This window comes from Puma concolor, chromosome B3, assembly GCF_028749965.1.
Source record: "Puma concolor isolate L17-30 chromosome B3, mPumCon1.1.hap2, whole genome shotgun sequence".
NCBI classification, from domain to species: domain Eukaryota; kingdom Metazoa; phylum Chordata; class Mammalia; order Carnivora; family Felidae; genus Puma; species Puma concolor.
In genome coordinates this window covers 69,339,014-69,355,896 of record NC_141672.1, presented here as the reverse complement: position 1 = coordinate 69,355,896, position 16,883 = coordinate 69,339,014, and the positions used below count along the sequence as shown (strand labels likewise).

The 16,883-nt window shown below is 36.2% G+C and overlaps 1 protein-coding gene across 3 annotated transcripts in view; it reads right to left on the bottom strand.

The window, feature by feature from the left end:
* PRKD1 (protein kinase D1) overlaps positions 1 to 16,883 on the bottom strand; it is a 338,608-nt gene that overhangs the window by 39,590 nt on the left and 282,135 nt on the right. For all 3 annotated transcript variants that reach the window (XM_086710009.1, XM_086710010.1, XM_086710011.1), the window contains 9 exons: positions 16,484 to 16,694; positions 16,231 to 16,308; positions 13,899 to 14,103; positions 12,315 to 12,438; positions 10,333 to 10,410; positions 8,343 to 8,622; positions 7,243 to 7,295; positions 4,923 to 4,995; positions 2,483 to 2,589 (listed from right to left, as the gene is read on the bottom strand). In XM_086710009.1, coding sequence (XP_086566135.1) covers positions 2,483 to 2,589; positions 4,923 to 4,995; positions 7,243 to 7,295; positions 8,343 to 8,622; positions 10,333 to 10,410; positions 12,315 to 12,438; positions 13,899 to 14,103; positions 16,231 to 16,308; positions 16,484 to 16,694 — 1,209 coding nt within the window. The remainder of the gene's footprint in view (positions 1 to 2,482; positions 2,590 to 4,922; positions 4,996 to 7,242; positions 7,296 to 8,342; positions 8,623 to 10,332; positions 10,411 to 12,314; positions 12,439 to 13,898; positions 14,104 to 16,230; positions 16,309 to 16,483; positions 16,695 to 16,883) is intronic.

Genomic DNA, 16,883 nt, shown 5'->3' with positions numbered 1-16,883 from the left:
TGGATGTGAGGGGGTTTGAGTGGACTGTATTTTTAAATAAGGTGAGAGTGGCATTTATATATCAATGATATGAACTTAAACACCATTGTCTCTGGATATTGAATTATAATCTTTCTGGGAAGCTGATAAATTTGACAATTGGTAAAAAAGTTCAAACTTTTTTTTTTCATTTTTTTCAGTTGGAAGATAGGATGAGTTCCCTATTTTTGATGAACAAATTTTGAACCAATTGGCAACTTTATGATAAAGTACAAACTACTGAATCCAGTATGTGCATATAATTAAGCCAAACCTTAATAAGACGCATAGTACATGCTATGTGGTTGAAAATTCAACACATAAATATGCTGCAAACATCTGACTGACAGAAGGCATAGCCGAGTGATTCAAACTAAGACCCATGACAAAAAGGATCTGTGTGTCTCTGCTTCCACTGTAACCACTGGACACAGAACAGTACTTAGTTTGTGATATGTGTACTCAATCAATACAAGTTTGATGAAAAAAGTGAAGACTGGTTAGGGCCAGTGGGGAGGAGTGATAAGCAATGAGCATTTCTGAGATTTCAGGCCATAATATGAGAACTGTTCCAACTCTTCATGTACTCAAGGGGCAGAATTTGACTTTCAACCTAACCAAACATTTTTTTTTTTTTTTTTTTAGAAACCCATAACGAAAATGTTGCCAAAGCCTGTTTATTGCAACTGAGTTATTGATTGCATCCACTCTTTTAGAAGAGGAAATGGGAGGCAGTTTATGCTCAGGTGTATTTTATTTGTCTACCTTACTATAGAATCAGCAGCTGATAACATACAGACATGCTCAGGAGAGCCAATTATAGGTTCTAGACACAGAAAATCAGACATTCAACATTGATCTAGTCACTCTCTGCTACTGCCATAAAATGTAGAGTGACAGAGCCATGTTAACCAAGAAACTTCCCTCATGTCTGGTAAGGAAGGATAAATGTCTCTGTACACACGCCAGTCTGGATGTTGGCCTGTTGCAAAGGATCTGCCTTCAGGACACCATGTGGGAGTGGAGACGGGGACGGCAGGGGCCAGGGTTGGCAAGATGTCATTGACTAACTTTTCAGACGTCACTTACAGCTCAGTGTTGCCAAGTTAAGAATTTTCTAAAAAAATCTTTTTCGGTAACTGATTAGCAAACGCCAAGCTATGAATCTATGAATTGGCATCTTCAGAGCCGTGGTTATCATCTTCCCCATGAAAACAGAGAACACTGTGGTAGTTCTCTGTGTTACATAGTTGTTCAGAAGCACAAAAACACCATCTTTAGAAATTATTAGTCCCAGAAAAGTCTATGTTATTTTTCTATGTATAGCAAGCATTATTTTTGGTTGTCCATGCACATGAACTCCTTTAGGGCGGAAGTTGCATTTTCTTCAACTTTTTATTGATGAAACTCAATAAAGTGCAGTTAAATGAAACAAGTGAAGAAATGCAATATGTTTTGCTTTGTTAGTGATGTTCAAATGAAAATTATTCAATAAAGCTATGAATTAGAAATTATGACCAGCTTGCACAACAAGTAGAGAATTATGGTGGTTATATAAAAAAATGGCCATTTATCAATGGCCTAATTGTCTAGACTGAATAGCTAGGTTGACCACATTTAGCAAACAGTTGCTCAATTTCCTTTTAGTCTGTGGAAAAAGTTTTAACAGTTACAAAAAATTGTATATACCACATAATATGTCTGACTAACATATTCTGGCTTGAAAAGGGATTGGGGTGCCTGGGTGGCTCAGTCGGTTAAGTGTCCAACTTCGGCTCAGGTCATGATCTTGCAGTTCATGAGTTCGAGCCCCATGTTGGACTCTGTGCTGACAGCTCAGAGCCTGGAGCCTGCTTTGGATTCTGTGACTCCCTCTCTCTCTGCCCCTCCCCTGCTTGCATGCTCTCTCTCTGTCTCTTTCTTTCAAAAATAAACAAACATTAAAAAAAAAAAGTAAAAGGGATGACTGTTAACGAAAGGAGTTAAGGAACATGCTCAATATAAAGGGAAAGGCTTACTTTGAGAGACAAAGAGGACATTAACAATACCAAGATGATCTGAATCTCAGGCATACATTACTCATTTACTTGATATGCTGACATTTACATACTCAATTCATATAATTATCACAGCATAAAGGTGGAATGTTTATGAAGACAAGGTCATTTACAATGTGAAACAAAATGGTCTCAGCATGTCCACAATGAGCAAATGCTGAAATATTACCCATTTAATGAGCATTAATAATGTATTAAAATCCAGAATTAGGTACATAAAAAAGAACAAATGTTGCCCAGACTCAGGAAAGATACTACACAGGTAGTAGTTCGATGCTTGATCTGCCTTTCCAGTTATTTTGAAGTGTTCCCAAAAATCTACGCCACAGATATTTGGATAACTTTTCTTTGTTCTGAAGAAGTTGGAGGAATATTTTAGAGCCTCCAAAAGAAAAGCAAAGAAGTACCTGTAGAATTGCAACCTCATTACGAAGCTGGCTTTCTTGTTTGGTTGGAAATCTTAATTTGTCAATGATTTTAATAGCTACGTCTCTTCCTGTTTTACGATGTTTTCCTTTAAAATGAAAAGGGGAAATATTAGCATAATGTTACTAAATATCATATATATTAAAGAACACCAGAATTTATAAAGATAATTTTAAGAATTACAAAAATGTTTCACTGAATAAATTAACATTTCTAATGAGCACCAACTTATATCCATCAAGATTTCATTTCTTGGCTCCATTATTCTGAATCAAATATGTACTATAAAATCAGCCACAATTTAGAACACAAAAGTGGAACGTTAAAAGCTATACCTATCAACAGCCTGATATTTTCTCACAAAAATATGTGTTTTAGAAACAGGATATTGAACTACTTAATATGGACAATATTATACCACCAGCAAAATGCTCTCCTTAAGAAAGTATAATTTTAAAGTGCTGGTAAACTAATGCACATTAAAATGGAAAGAATAAAAAGTCTTGGCTCTCACTTACTAGCTTTGTGACCTTGAGAAATAATTTAAACTTTCTGAGTTTTTGGTTCCTCATCTTCAATGGTAGGGCTGTTGTGAGCATTAGATGAAATAAGATATGTAAGGTACACACAGTACCCAGGTAATTGTACACACTCACCTTCACCATCACCATCATCATCACCATCATCACATGACAGGCCTTTTCCACACATTACATCCCATTTAATTCTCACAACAAACCTTATAGGGAATCTATAGGGCACCCTCAAGCTCTTCACTTCTATACTACTATAGTGTAGTAGATACAGAATACAGTAGTAGTAAATAAATATGAACATGAAAACAGGAAGTCGACCTAATTACTCAAGTTTTTTCACATACAAACTAAACTGAGATTCAATTGTTCCAACATTTGTTGTAAATCTGGTGTTCCTCCCCGCTCTACCCCACTCTCTTCCCGTTGACTCCTTTCAGACTGCTTCCCTTCACTACCAGATTCTCTTGTTTTCACATTCTCTGCTTCCCTAACACCACTTATTCTTTGACGCACTGTGATCTCTACTCCAACTCAGCCATTTTACTTTCAACAATCTTCAAGGTCAGAGCCTTTTTTGTCTCTACTCCTCTGCTGCTATAGTACTTGACCTTTCTTCTGATAGCTGTTCTCATCTGCTTCATCCCCTGTGCGTCTAGGCTTAACTTTTCAGTTTCTTTGTGGAGGCCTCTTCCTGGGCCTGCTCTTTTAGTGTTGGGTATTACAAATTATCTGGTCTCCCTAACTTCATTTCTTACCCCTACACTATGTGCAGTTGTGCATATTTATTATGCTCTACTCGCAAGACTTTTTCTTTTTTGTAAGCAATTATTACAATGTAGAGCAATACTCTGTGTAGTACTGTTACACTGTTGTGCAGCAACAAAAAGCACAATGGCTGCTGACTTATGGTAGGTTTTCCATTAAAAAACTCATTTGAGCATTTTTTAAGAATCAAAATCACTTTTTTTCGTTTCTTTTCTTTCTTTCTTTTTTTAAGTAAACTGCATGTCCAACGTGGGGCTCAAACTCATGACCACAAGATCAAGAGTCATATGCTCTATGCCCTGAGCCAGCCAAGCACCTCTAAAATTACTTTTTAGAACAGAATATAACTTAATCAGTTTTTAACTGAAAAAGCATAATATTATACTACCATAAATAATATTGAGTGAGACACTGTGATAATTTCAGAGCACTCCCACCTCACAAAAAAGATGATTTTTTAACTGATTATATCCAGGACAGGAAGTTATGATGGCATTTTATAGGGCTGATAAAACATTAATGTTAAATGTTTCTTAAAGCCTTGAAGAATATAACTGAACTGGCTAGAATCTAGAACAGCATAGGTTAAAGTAATAAATTCACCAAATAGCTTGACAATAAGAAAAAGGTAAAAATACAGTCTTTCATTTCAAAAATGTTAAAAATGATAACCTTAATGAATACGTACATTGTCAAGAATATTAGAATTAAAAAATTATTTTATCTAGTTACACGAATGGATTTCTGTAGAGTTCTCATCTAATATGTTAAAAGGAAATACTAAACAGTAATTAGTTTATAAATTATAACTTCCATGATTCTCAATATTTTGTCTAAATAAACCAACATCTAACCAGTATTATAGATAGAGTTTGTCAATATGTAAGCAAAAGAAGTGTTTTAGGAGTAGAAAAATTTCTCTTAAAAGACAAAAATACCCATTTTTCCCAATAGTGACTATCTTGAGAAATTGTGAAAAAGGTAAAACACAGAGATAGATATACACACAAACATATATATACACACAGTGTTGTCTGTTATGTTTTTATTGGAGATACTGTTATTCTACATAAAGTAGCTAAAACTCCAAGTTAATAAAAATACTAGTGAACTAACCTACCTCCGTAAACAATTCCAAATTGCCCAGAACCCAGTACTTCATCAGGAAAAATTTGATATACTGTGCTGATGTCCTATAGGCACAAGCCCAATGAAAAACAAACATGAAGCAGTACAAAGCATTAGTCCTGATAAGTTATATAAGTCTATCATATATATCACGAACACTATTAAATATTTTAACATAAACAATGAGATTGTAGGTGCTAGATGAACTCTACAGTATCACTGAGTATTCAAAGCACGCTCTACAATTAACTGAATTGTAATGTTTTTTGAAAACTGTTTGGCTCTTTAATTCCTTAAATTCTTCCTCGTATAACTTAACATGTACTTAACAGATCCAGACAAACATATAAGTACAGACATACCAATAATTCAGTTTCCTCAACAAAGCATTTAATTAAATTTCTATCAAATATATAAAATAAAATTTTCATATGTATAGACATGTTAAAAAAAAGAAAACTATTCGGCTCTTAAGCAGCATATGTTTTTCTCATGTTCAGTCAAATATGTTTTTACAGAGAAATAAGACTTAAAACTATACTATGCTACTTATTGTAAGTATTCAAAAAGGGATTTGCTTGTTGGGATGGTTATTTAGACATTTCAGGTTAAATAATCATGGGTCCAAATCACATATCTATGCCAGTCCTGATTCCAATCACCCTACTCTCTATGGTTAGGATGGTGAGGATGCCTCTATGGATCATCCACACCCAGATGAATCTAAACTGAAAGGGCTGAATCACCATGGATTGGAGATAGCACAGAAGGATGACAATCCATTGTGGAATTCTCATCTGTGAGGTAACTAAACTCTTCCATTTTTATAAACCACTTCTGGAGATCACATGATCCAAATGTCTAGTCTTTTCAAAAAAATTGCTAAATAGAGCATTGTGTTTTAATCTACGTCTTACAGTCTCCAATTTGATGACCACACTCATGAAAACACAAACAGTACTTTTCACTTAATGTATTCCTATTCCTATTCTATCATTCTGAATTTTCTGCATATCCTCCACTCTTGTACTCTTTCTCTTTTTAGAGAAAGAGCCCTTTCACATCACCTCATATTCTATCCACTCTTATCTTTTCCTTTGTGCTCTTCCCTAGAAAAACAATCATGCATTGTCTCTATCCTGTTATCCCTTCAGAGTATCCATGGGTGGGTTCAAGGCTGTCTGGAGATAAAACAAATTAATACTACTCCAGTATTTCAAGTCCAAGCCACTCCATCTTCTTCACATGGCTCAATGGCCCACCCCAAATTTTCAGGGGACAACAGTGGCTGAACAAAGTGGAATCACTAGACAGGTATCTAGAATTTTCCAAGAGGTTTATAGATTAACCTTTATTTCCCCAAATATTCTCTGGCTGAGCAAGAACAACAGGAACCTGCAAGTGTCTAGAAGTGTACTTCAAGACTGACAGCATAAGAATACTATGAAGTTTTCCTAATTCTCTTTAATTCAACTTTGATTTCCAGTTTACTTCATGCCACCAGAACAAAGTTTGCAAAGCTATAACTAGTGATGAATAGAGTTTCACAGAGTTTATTCTTTAAAACCTAAACTCACATCCATGTAAGTTAGGCTATAAACATCATGCTTTTGGTCATAAGTATAACAGGCAAAATACAGCAAAAGGTCTTGAGTCATAGGACAGGGTGGGAAAGGCTTGATTACATTTTGGCTGCCTGACATGACATGTATAAATGACAAAGCATAATAATGAAGCATAATAAATTATCTCATAATATGTCTATAATTTTCAAAAACTGAGTTGAAAGGATGGAGTTATGTGGAGCAGCTGATGAGGGTGTTAGAATATGGACTATACGTTCTGAATTATGGAGTTTTCTGAGGTCTCCTTGCTACATACAAGTGACTCTAAAAGCATTTCCAATGCCTCGTCCTATGACAGCGCTCCTAGGTGGCAATCAAGGAATGAGAATAAGGGCATATTTAAGCTACTCATGCAACTCAAAGAATTTATTTTGTTTGGTATTGTGTTATATCAACCATTAAAATTCTAATACCAAGAAGGGCAAATGTGGGAAAAATCAGTCACTACATTAGAATTATTCATCTGAGATGAATAATAGGTATTTAGGAAGAAGATCACTTAAAAAATCCACATAATGCAATGTTTCTAAAATCTTATGGAAGAAAAATATCCAAATAGACCCAATTTTATTTTCTAGAAAATACTGTAAAATTAAAATGTTAGATAAATAAAAATGCATTTTAAGATCCTTATTTTCCAATAAAGAATCACATTACCAAGCTTTATATTAGTAGGTATATACTCACCACATTTTCTTGAATCTGGCAATTTGATACTGAAATACTCACAGAAATCTCTCCTGGAAATACATGTTAAAAAATACACAAAGGAAGTAAGTGAAGTAATAGCAAAACAGGTAGATACATGTTTACTAATCAAGCTGAAGGGTTGTTTTTAAATCACAGCAATTAAATGTTTCTAGGAAAAGTTCATTACAATATTTCTTTCCTTTACAATTACATATTTACTCTGTACTTGGTTTTGAAAAAAAAGAACATTTTGTCAGTTTAGAGTCTGGAGTCATGAAGCCTTGGGTTAAATGCTGGCTGCCTCTTCACAGCTCTGGTAAAGCTGAGACAACTTAATCTCTCTAGGGCCTGATTGCCTCACCTTGTAAAACAGGCAAATCATTAACGTCCACCTGTTCGGGTTGTTTTAGGGATCATAATAGAGACCTCCTGTAAAATCCTTAGCCATAAAATAAACATATATAATCTATTTCTATGTACACTGGGTTAGACATCAATTGAAAAGCTGTGAAAGATCAGAAGATAACATACTGTGATATGAAAAACAGGTTTTTTTTCCCCATAGGATTTGCTATTAATAGCCATTATAAAATTTAAAGTTACATATTTTTACATAGATATTCCTCTAAAATATCTTTTTAACATTCATCCTCAACCCTTGATCATGATTGCATTTTGGTAAAATCTGTCTCATTCTACTAATGAACAGGGATTTCTTCCTGGGATACAATTTTCTAGAGCTTCCAAGTACTCTGAACACCCAGTATCCTACACAGAGTAGGACAGTTTTGAGGAAACATGTTAACTCAGATATGCAAATAGCAAGACTGGGATTCCAGATCAAACTCAAGCTGACTAGATTACTCCTTCTTTTACGACCAACAGCTCTAGGTTTCTGCTATTGCCTAATAAATATACAGGGTTAAATGTGAATTTGTTCAAATTTTCATATAAAATTAAAAAAAATAAAATAGGATCATTTAATGAAGTATCTTAGCAGCTTCCATATAGAGACCCTATGTTCACCAATAAACTAAGTCATCCCCAAAGAGGCTCTCTTTATCTGTTCTACAGACACAAAACTAGAGCAGACTCACTGTGCGAGTTGGTTCCTGAACCTACAGTCGAGCCCTTGGGTATGACAGGCATGAGAGCATGCTGGATGGCCATCTCCCACATCCTGGCCACATCGACGCCAACGCCACTGGTGAGGACACTGCTATTTGGTGGTGGGCTGGAAGGATTGACCACATTTTCTCCCACGTAATACACTACATTTGCTGTAGTGATCTCAAAGCAATGAGGATTGGCCCCATTAGGAATTAAAGCTGAAGGTTTTGCTGGTTCCAGAGATAAAATTTCTGATAAGGGGATTTCCTGTGGAAGAAAGAGTGTAGTAACTGCAGTTTATCAAAAGTATGTAAACTTTCAAATAAAATTCATGCTAGGCACATGTGACAAACACAGAATACTAGTAAGCAAAATTCAAAAATACCTGTACTAGGGGAAAGTTTATCATCTCCTCTCACCAGAAAAATTCAAGTGACCTTTCTACTGTGTTCATGTGGCAAGAAAATGTATGAATACAAATAATGGTTTTGAACCTGCATCAAGATCTAAGAATATAAAAGATTGACTTTTATACCTATGAGGTAGAATCACAACACTTTTGAAATGCATTTGGATATGCGTGGCTGTTTTTAAGCTTTGACTATCCTTTAAGGCACTAAAATGAATCATATAATTTAATTCAATAGATGTTAATATCATAATATTGCCAAATGAACAGTTTAGTGAGGAAGGCCTCAGAGATTGATTTTAAAAGTAGTTGCTTGGGGCGCCTGGGTGGCTTGGTCAGTTAAGCGTCCGACTTCGGCTCAGGTCATGATCTCATGGTCCGTGGGTTCGAGCCCCGCGTCGGGCTCTGTGCTGACAGCTCAGAGCCTGGAGCCTGTTTCAGATTCTGTGTCTCTCTCTCTCTCTGCCCCTCCCCTGTTCATGCTCTGTCTCTCTCTGTCTCAAAAATAAATAAATGTTAAAAAAAAAATTAACAAAAAAAAAGTAGTTGCTTTTAGGGGCGCCTGGGTGGCCTCGGTCAGTTGAGCGTCTGACTTCAGCTCAGGTCATGATCTCGTGGTTCGTGAGTTCGAGCCCTGCGTCGGGCTCTGTGCTGACAGCTCAGAGCCTGAAGCCTGCTTCAGATTCTGTGTCTCCATCTCTCTCTGCCCCTCCCCCTGCTCATATTCTGTCTCTCTCTCTCAAAAATAAATAAACATTAAAAAAAATTTTTTTAAGTAGTTGCTTTTCAAACAATTTTGACATTAAAAAATTAATCACCACACTGTCTTCCCAGAGGTATGGAATGACTAAGGAATAATGACTTTTAAAATAAATTTTTAATTTAAAATGTAATGAGGTTTCCTTTTTGTGTGAGAGCTGTGGACAGTGGACACAGAGAGGCCCATCAACTATGGCTGAGTCCGCATTAAGTTTGAAGGAGCAAGTATATGCTGTTTTCACTATGAACTTCTTTCAGAGGCACCTTCTACTGGGTGATACATGTGTGACATCTGTATTATTTCATGTGGGGAGACAAAATGAAAACTGCTGCCAAATGTTTCTCTAGAGGAAAGTGCTCTTTATGAATATCAGCAAAGCATGAAGACATCACATGATGTTTCTTAACCCTCCTGGCAATGTGCTGTGAGGCTATTTATGAAAAAAAAAAAAGCAAAAAATGTTGGATAGAATGGATTTCAAGAATTTTCTTGTCACTTATCTGCCAGGCCTTGAATTTTCTAGTTAAAATATACATATCTAACATATTCAGTTAAGATTCCTTTTCCCCACCACCATCCAATAGGGCCAGAAGCACTCCACAGGAAAATTTGAAACTCACAGATGACTAACTTGGGGTCACAATCTGATTCTCCCCAAATCTGCAAATGTCAGAAAAAAAAATTTCTGTTGGAGCAAGCACAAAATAGTCATGTCTGCTAGATGTATTTCGTATTCCTTATCCCTAACATTCTCATGAGAAGACAAGAGTGGGCAGAAGACTCCAATCAGGGAAAGAGCCACCCTTACCTTATAGTACCTGCTTCCTGTGTCATTTTGAAAGAGGGTAATACATTTGCTATCCAGTCTCCAATAGTGTCGTTTCCGCTGAAACAGAGGTAAGATTCAGGATCGTTAAAAAATTTTTAAAATACTTACAGATTAAAAAATAACACCCAAGATTGATAAAAACATAAACATTTTCCCAATGGGGAGATAAGATCTGGTGGTGGAAAATTCATGGGCTATGGACCAGGAAGATTCACACTTAATTTTAGATTATAGAAGATGACTATTCAGCAAATGTGTGATACATTTCTGCATCTACATCAGAAGGTTAGGAATAATAAAGGAGGTAATATATTAGCACCCAGTGCAGTGTCTGACACTTAGTACATGCATAGTAAATAATTCTATTTTAAAATTTATTTGACTACTTACAGAGGTAGAGGTGGATTTGTAGTTTGTAATGAAATTAAAAGGGTTAAATATAAGAGCTATAATAAGAGATAATGAGATGTAATATTTATGTATACTCATTATTTCAGAACATAAGGAATGCCAAGCTGATCCAGTCAAATATTTTGGCTTCCATTAGAAATGGAAGAATTCGGGGCGCCTGGGTGGCGCAGTCGGTTAAGCGTCCGACTTCAGCCAGGTCACGATCTCGCGGTCCGTGAGTTCGAGCCCCGCGTCGGGCTCTGGGCTGATGGCTCGGAGCCTGGAGCCTGTTTCCGATTCTGTGTCTCCCTCTCTCTCTGCCCCTCCCCCGTTCATGCTCTGTCTCTCTCTGTCCCAAAAATAAATAAACGTTGAAAAAAAAAAAATTAAAAAAAAAAAAAAAAAAAGAAATGGAAGAATTCTGAATATTACAGAATAACTAAAGAATATTTTGGAGGATGTCAAGTCTGATTCCATGATATCAATTTAACTAAATCAGGGAAATGCATCAAACTCTACCTTGTCTAAACATCACAACAGATCTAAACTTCTATGATTTGGTGATTAGGTTCTTGTTGAGTCTAGGTATATGTTCTACGATTTTAGGGTATGTATGTGTGTGCATGTGTATCTGTGTATTCATCTTTTTAGACCAAAAAGCCCTAGCAGTGTTCTTGGTCTCATCCACAACTAACCTTAGACCAGTCAAATATACTAGATATATTTTAAATACTGTATACCATGTCTAGGAAGAACTAAAAGATGATATTCAGTTGGATCCCACAATAAGTCATGTAAATCTCTCTCCAGAAGAAAATACTGATATTACAGATAGTGTACTTAGGTTATGGTTGTCTATTTGTTAAAAGAAATAATGGAGATCCTATAGATAGGAGGTGAGGAATAACCACCTATCTCACTACCAGTAAGTGAGAAAGACGCTTATCACCAAATGTCACTTAGTTCAACAAAAACGAAGATCAATTTTTTTCTCTCTTACACACATGCACAATCTCATTTGCCACCTACTAGAAGAATCTGGAGTAGTGAACACCTCAGACTACATTTAAAAAAATTAAAATATGTTGTCCTTTATCTAATACAGTATAGGATCACTGTATTCCTGAATAGGTTAGTTGTTAAGTGAACACTTAACTAAGGATTTGAAAAGTATACAAATTATCATAGTTTTTTTCTCTCCCTAAAATGCAGTGTTTTTTTTTTTTTCAAATTCTGAATCCCAGAGGAGCATTGAGAAAGCACATATTGTCGTTTTCATTACTGCTATAAAATGACAGGTATTCATTCAAGTAGTTTGGAGACCATCTCAAGTAATAGAGGTCAATGATTTTGTTTCCCTGAGACTGCTGCCTACATTTTTTTCTAGCTCAGTTGCTTGCTCAACTATATCTGACACCTAGAGAATGTTAATGTGTTCTATCTGATCCTATGCCATGTCTGAGCAGAGGTTTGTTCCTGGTAACTCCCATCCCATAGTCTCCACAAGGCATTAGCAATTCTTCAAATCGAAGCTAGCAAGTAGAGAGTGCATTGCTGGCTGTGGATCTTACCAGTGTGTCTTTGCTGGTATAGTGGACCATCCAGCCTTCTTTCATCACTGTGCTGCTTTTCCTCTTTGTGTGTTTGACAGACTGCACGACTCTCATGAGCGGGATATTGTTGCTTGTTGATGGACTTGAAAAGTCAAAATATTTTGGGAGAGAAATGCTTTTAGATACAGATCTTTTCCTGCATAAAACCTTATTTCAGCTATTGCAGAATGAAAGTCAAAAAACATTCATATCGCATTTTTGGTGAAATGTACTGTCAGAATATCATGGTTCAGAATCTGGATTACTCTGAGTGATAGGCACTTTACATGTATACTTTAAAAATTCTGAGGCAGGATAATAATCACCCTAGTCTTTAGGTTGAACTGCATGGTGTTAAGTTTTCGGGTAAACATTAGATTACTGTCTTACTGTACTGAGGCCACCGTATTCAGAACCACACATAAAAGTTTATTTGCTTACTTATTACATATTACAGTCAAAGTATTAATTGTGCATAATATCATTTAACATGAATTTGAGTCTGGATAATCTCATAAAAAGTAGAATCTGCTGTTTAAACTCTCTTTTAAATATTTATCATTCATGGAATTATGCTGATCCTTCATCACTTTCTTTGCCTGTCTGGTCTGTCTCTTCCTGTCTTCTTCTCTACCCCTATGCATAAATGCAAGCACCTTTCCGAATATTCTCCCCATTTTGATACTACAGAAATAAATGTACACCTTCAAAGACAGTTGGGTCATAAGGCTGACATTTTCCAGTAGTTAAAAAATATTTCTTATGCCATTCATTGAAAAAATATAATTATTTTATTGCTCTACTCCCATGAGCAATTCCAGATTGTCAATAAATATGGCATTTGTAAAATGGACACAAAATTCTGAATACATTTTATAATATAAATCAGAGGCTGAGAAACTTTTTCTGTGAATGACCAGGTATAAACATTTTTAAGTTCTGCAGAATACTTAACTCTGCCATTGTAGTACAAAAACTGCCATCGACAATATGAATGGCCATGCCTATGTTCCAATAAAACTTCATTTCAAAATAGGCAGCAGCCTGATTGGCCACAGTGTGCTGATCCCTGATATCAAAAATGGGGATTATCTAATAATCAAGAAGCATATAGATTATTAAATCCAAAATATAAAATGTTACATACTTCTGATGTAAGACAGTAACACAGTAAGATGTAGATATATGTGATATTTGTATTAGGGGTCAGCTTTAAGACAGATGGTGTCTGTTGAGGTTGGCCCCCGATTTTTGCAGGCCCACACAATGAGCGCTGAATAAACAGTAATTTAGTAGTAAACCTGTGGATGGCAAACATGAGTACCTCTCACATGCAAAAGGAAAGGGATCATAGAAAGAAGCAATGCTACGAAGACGATGCAAACTACACTGCTCCAAGGCAATCTGACCTCCTCACTCCACCAGCTCTCCTCTACAGTTCAGAGAGCATTCATAAGCAAATCAAGCAAACACTTGAAATTTCTTTTTCGATAGATTAAAATATCAAAGGGTCCTAAAAAGTAAATCCCCCTATTGGACTGAAACTGGGAGTACAGCCCTTACCTGATAGTTCTGTTGGACTCCTCTGGGTCTGGGTCTGGGTCCTGCATTTCCCCGCTGTCATTCTGACACTCTGCCATCACCACCTCGGTGTCTTGAACCATTGCTTCTTCCATGTCATCCATGAGCCCACTGTTCCTTTCACTGTCATTGTCATCACTCCCTTCTTCCATGACCACATCAGACTCTGCCCCAGGGCTAAGCAAATCTGAAAAATTGTTTTGCACCCATGGTGATAAACCTGAAATCCTACAGTCGGGGTTACAGGAGTTAGGCAATCCTACAACATATCAATTGGAAGCCCTAAAAAATACTTACTTCAAGAATTTATCTTCTCTTTCCCTTTCCTTTTTTTATTTCACAAGTATCTGAACTTATCAGAGGATGAATATATAATTTTACATGCAGATGTTTCTTTTTCATGCCCCTAAGCCTAAAAAGATGAAAAGTTATGGAGAGCCTTGGCAGGAAGCCAAGGGTGGGATAGAAGCAAACTTCTAGGAAGCAAAGTGATACCAGGAACAAGGGAAGAGGAAACTGATCTATTTCAGTAGCACAGCCCTTGTGGGAAAAAGAGATATATGCAAAGATGAGGGAAACTTTCACATCCAAGACTGGGGGTCATTGATTCTTGCTATTCTAGTAACTTGAAGTCATGGATTCCAATACATTAAATTGGCCATATAAGCAGCAGCTTTTAAATACTTAAGATATTTGATATTTGAAGTAATAATGAATCATGTAATTACGCATTTGATGGTAATGCAACAAATTATAATGACAGCTGACCCTTGAACAACATGGATTTGAACTGTGCGGGTCTACTTATACACAGATTTTTTTCATCAATATAGTACTATAAATGTATTTTTCTTCCTTATGATTTTCTTAATAACATATTTTTCTCTTGCTTACTTTATTGTAAGAATATAGTATATAATACATATAAATACAAAATATGTGTTAATCAACTATGCTATCATTAATAGGCTTCCGGTCAACAATAGGTTATTAGTTAAGTTTTTGGGGAGTCAAAAGTTATAGTCACGTTTTTGACTGCATGCAGGGGGTCAGTTCAAGGGTCAACTGTACTTACTAATGCAGAATACTTATTTTAAAATTGGAAAATAGACTGATCAGGGACCTTTCTTAGCCTGCCAAGCTCGAAAAATTCACATTTTACTAGATTTTTCTGACTGTATGGGAAAATGCAATTTCAAAGTAATCCACAGTACCAAAAACTGCACTGTTTCCCCTTAGTTCCAGTTATCAAGCACATACTGACATTTCCTGGGCCTGAACAAAGTGAATTCTACATGCCACAGAAAGTAGGAAGATTGCCAAGCTTTCCATTTTGGCAGCTAATTCATAAATCTCCAAGGCAGAAACTAGCAAAGGAATGCTTTCGAGAGACTTCCCCTCTTCTTCTTCTAGATATATATTTCTTCTAGAGAAGAAAATTCTGGAGCAAATATAACCATTTATTCTTCAGAGTTTTATCAACAAAAATGCTCAATTGTTTCTCTGGTCTTCTGTCACCATTTTTTCCCCAAAGGAATCATAAAACCGATACTAGACTGAAGGTATAAAGCAGTCCACTATCTACAGAAAAAGTTATCCTGGGGTACTAAGTCAAATATTTGCTAAGGCTGCATTAGAAAGACTACCTGGGGAGAAAATGTAAGCTGTTCCTTTAGGATATGGTATTTTTCTTAAGGTGTCCTTCAAAGTTAATTTATGCCATTAGGATTTCCCCAATAGTCCCAACTATTAAACACAATATATATTTTCAATTAGCTGAATTAAAGTTCTCTGTATTGTTATTAAAGATTCAAGTTTACAAGAACACACATAATGGAATTAACTGAGTGGAGGAAGGGATGATTATTTCCTGATGGTCAGTCTCCGATTCTTCCCTCCCTTGACAGACAGGGAAGAAAAATTAATCTCCATCTCAATGCTTGGAATTAAAAGGACAGAGAAAAAGAGACTGAGAGCTATAACTTGCAGGCATTCCAACATTTTCCACATTTTTGAACAAACTAGGACAAGAGTATTAAAAAGAGAGCTGAGAAAGAAACTGTAGACATCCAAGTTTTCAGTACTAGCTGTGCACTGCATAAAAATCAAGCAAAGCTCTTTGGTTTTTGTTTTCTTTTTTATCAAAACTCAATGATGAGTGCTTTTCTACAGTAAAACAGAACAACCTAAGCCCATAATTTACTTTCGGCTGGGTCACAAGTATCTGAACAGAAAAAAGAAGAAATACAGCTAAGTCATCACAGACACACTCCTGAACAGGAAAGAAGCACAGCGTGACTGATCTTTTACCTACCTCCATTAATGGTCACTTCGCCGAGGCAGTTGTTTGGTACTTTGGATGCACAACGTTTGTGACAGTTGAATCTGCAGTCTGATCATAAAGATTTTAAAAGAAAACAAAAACATAGAATTGATAAAAAAGAAAAGTTGTAAAAAGCAAAAACAAAACAAAACAAAAAAAACCCAGTGCCTTCAAATGGCTGAGGATTAATTTCTAGATCAAAGTTTGGCTGGTGACAAATATTTGGTGGCAAGATCATCCTTACCTTTGCATTGCAGGCCCTGCCTAAAAAGCCCCTTGAGAAGCTTCTTGCAGTACTGGCACACCGTGGGCCTGGTGTAGGAGTGGATGACGAATGTGTGTGGCACTTTCACTTTAGACATCAAAATCTTGTCGAGCTGAATTGGTCGTCCAATATATGACTGAGAATTTGACCTCTTTTCTCGACCAATAAATGACTCTGATGGTGACTTTTGCTATATGTTTGAAATACAATAAAGGATAATAATATGTAAGGATGACTTGATATAAACACACACACACACACACACACACACACATATTTTTTTTTTAAGTAGGTTTCATGCCCGGTACACAGTCCAACATGGAGCCCAATACAGGGCTCAAACTCACAACCCTGAGATCAAGACCTGAGCTCAGACAAG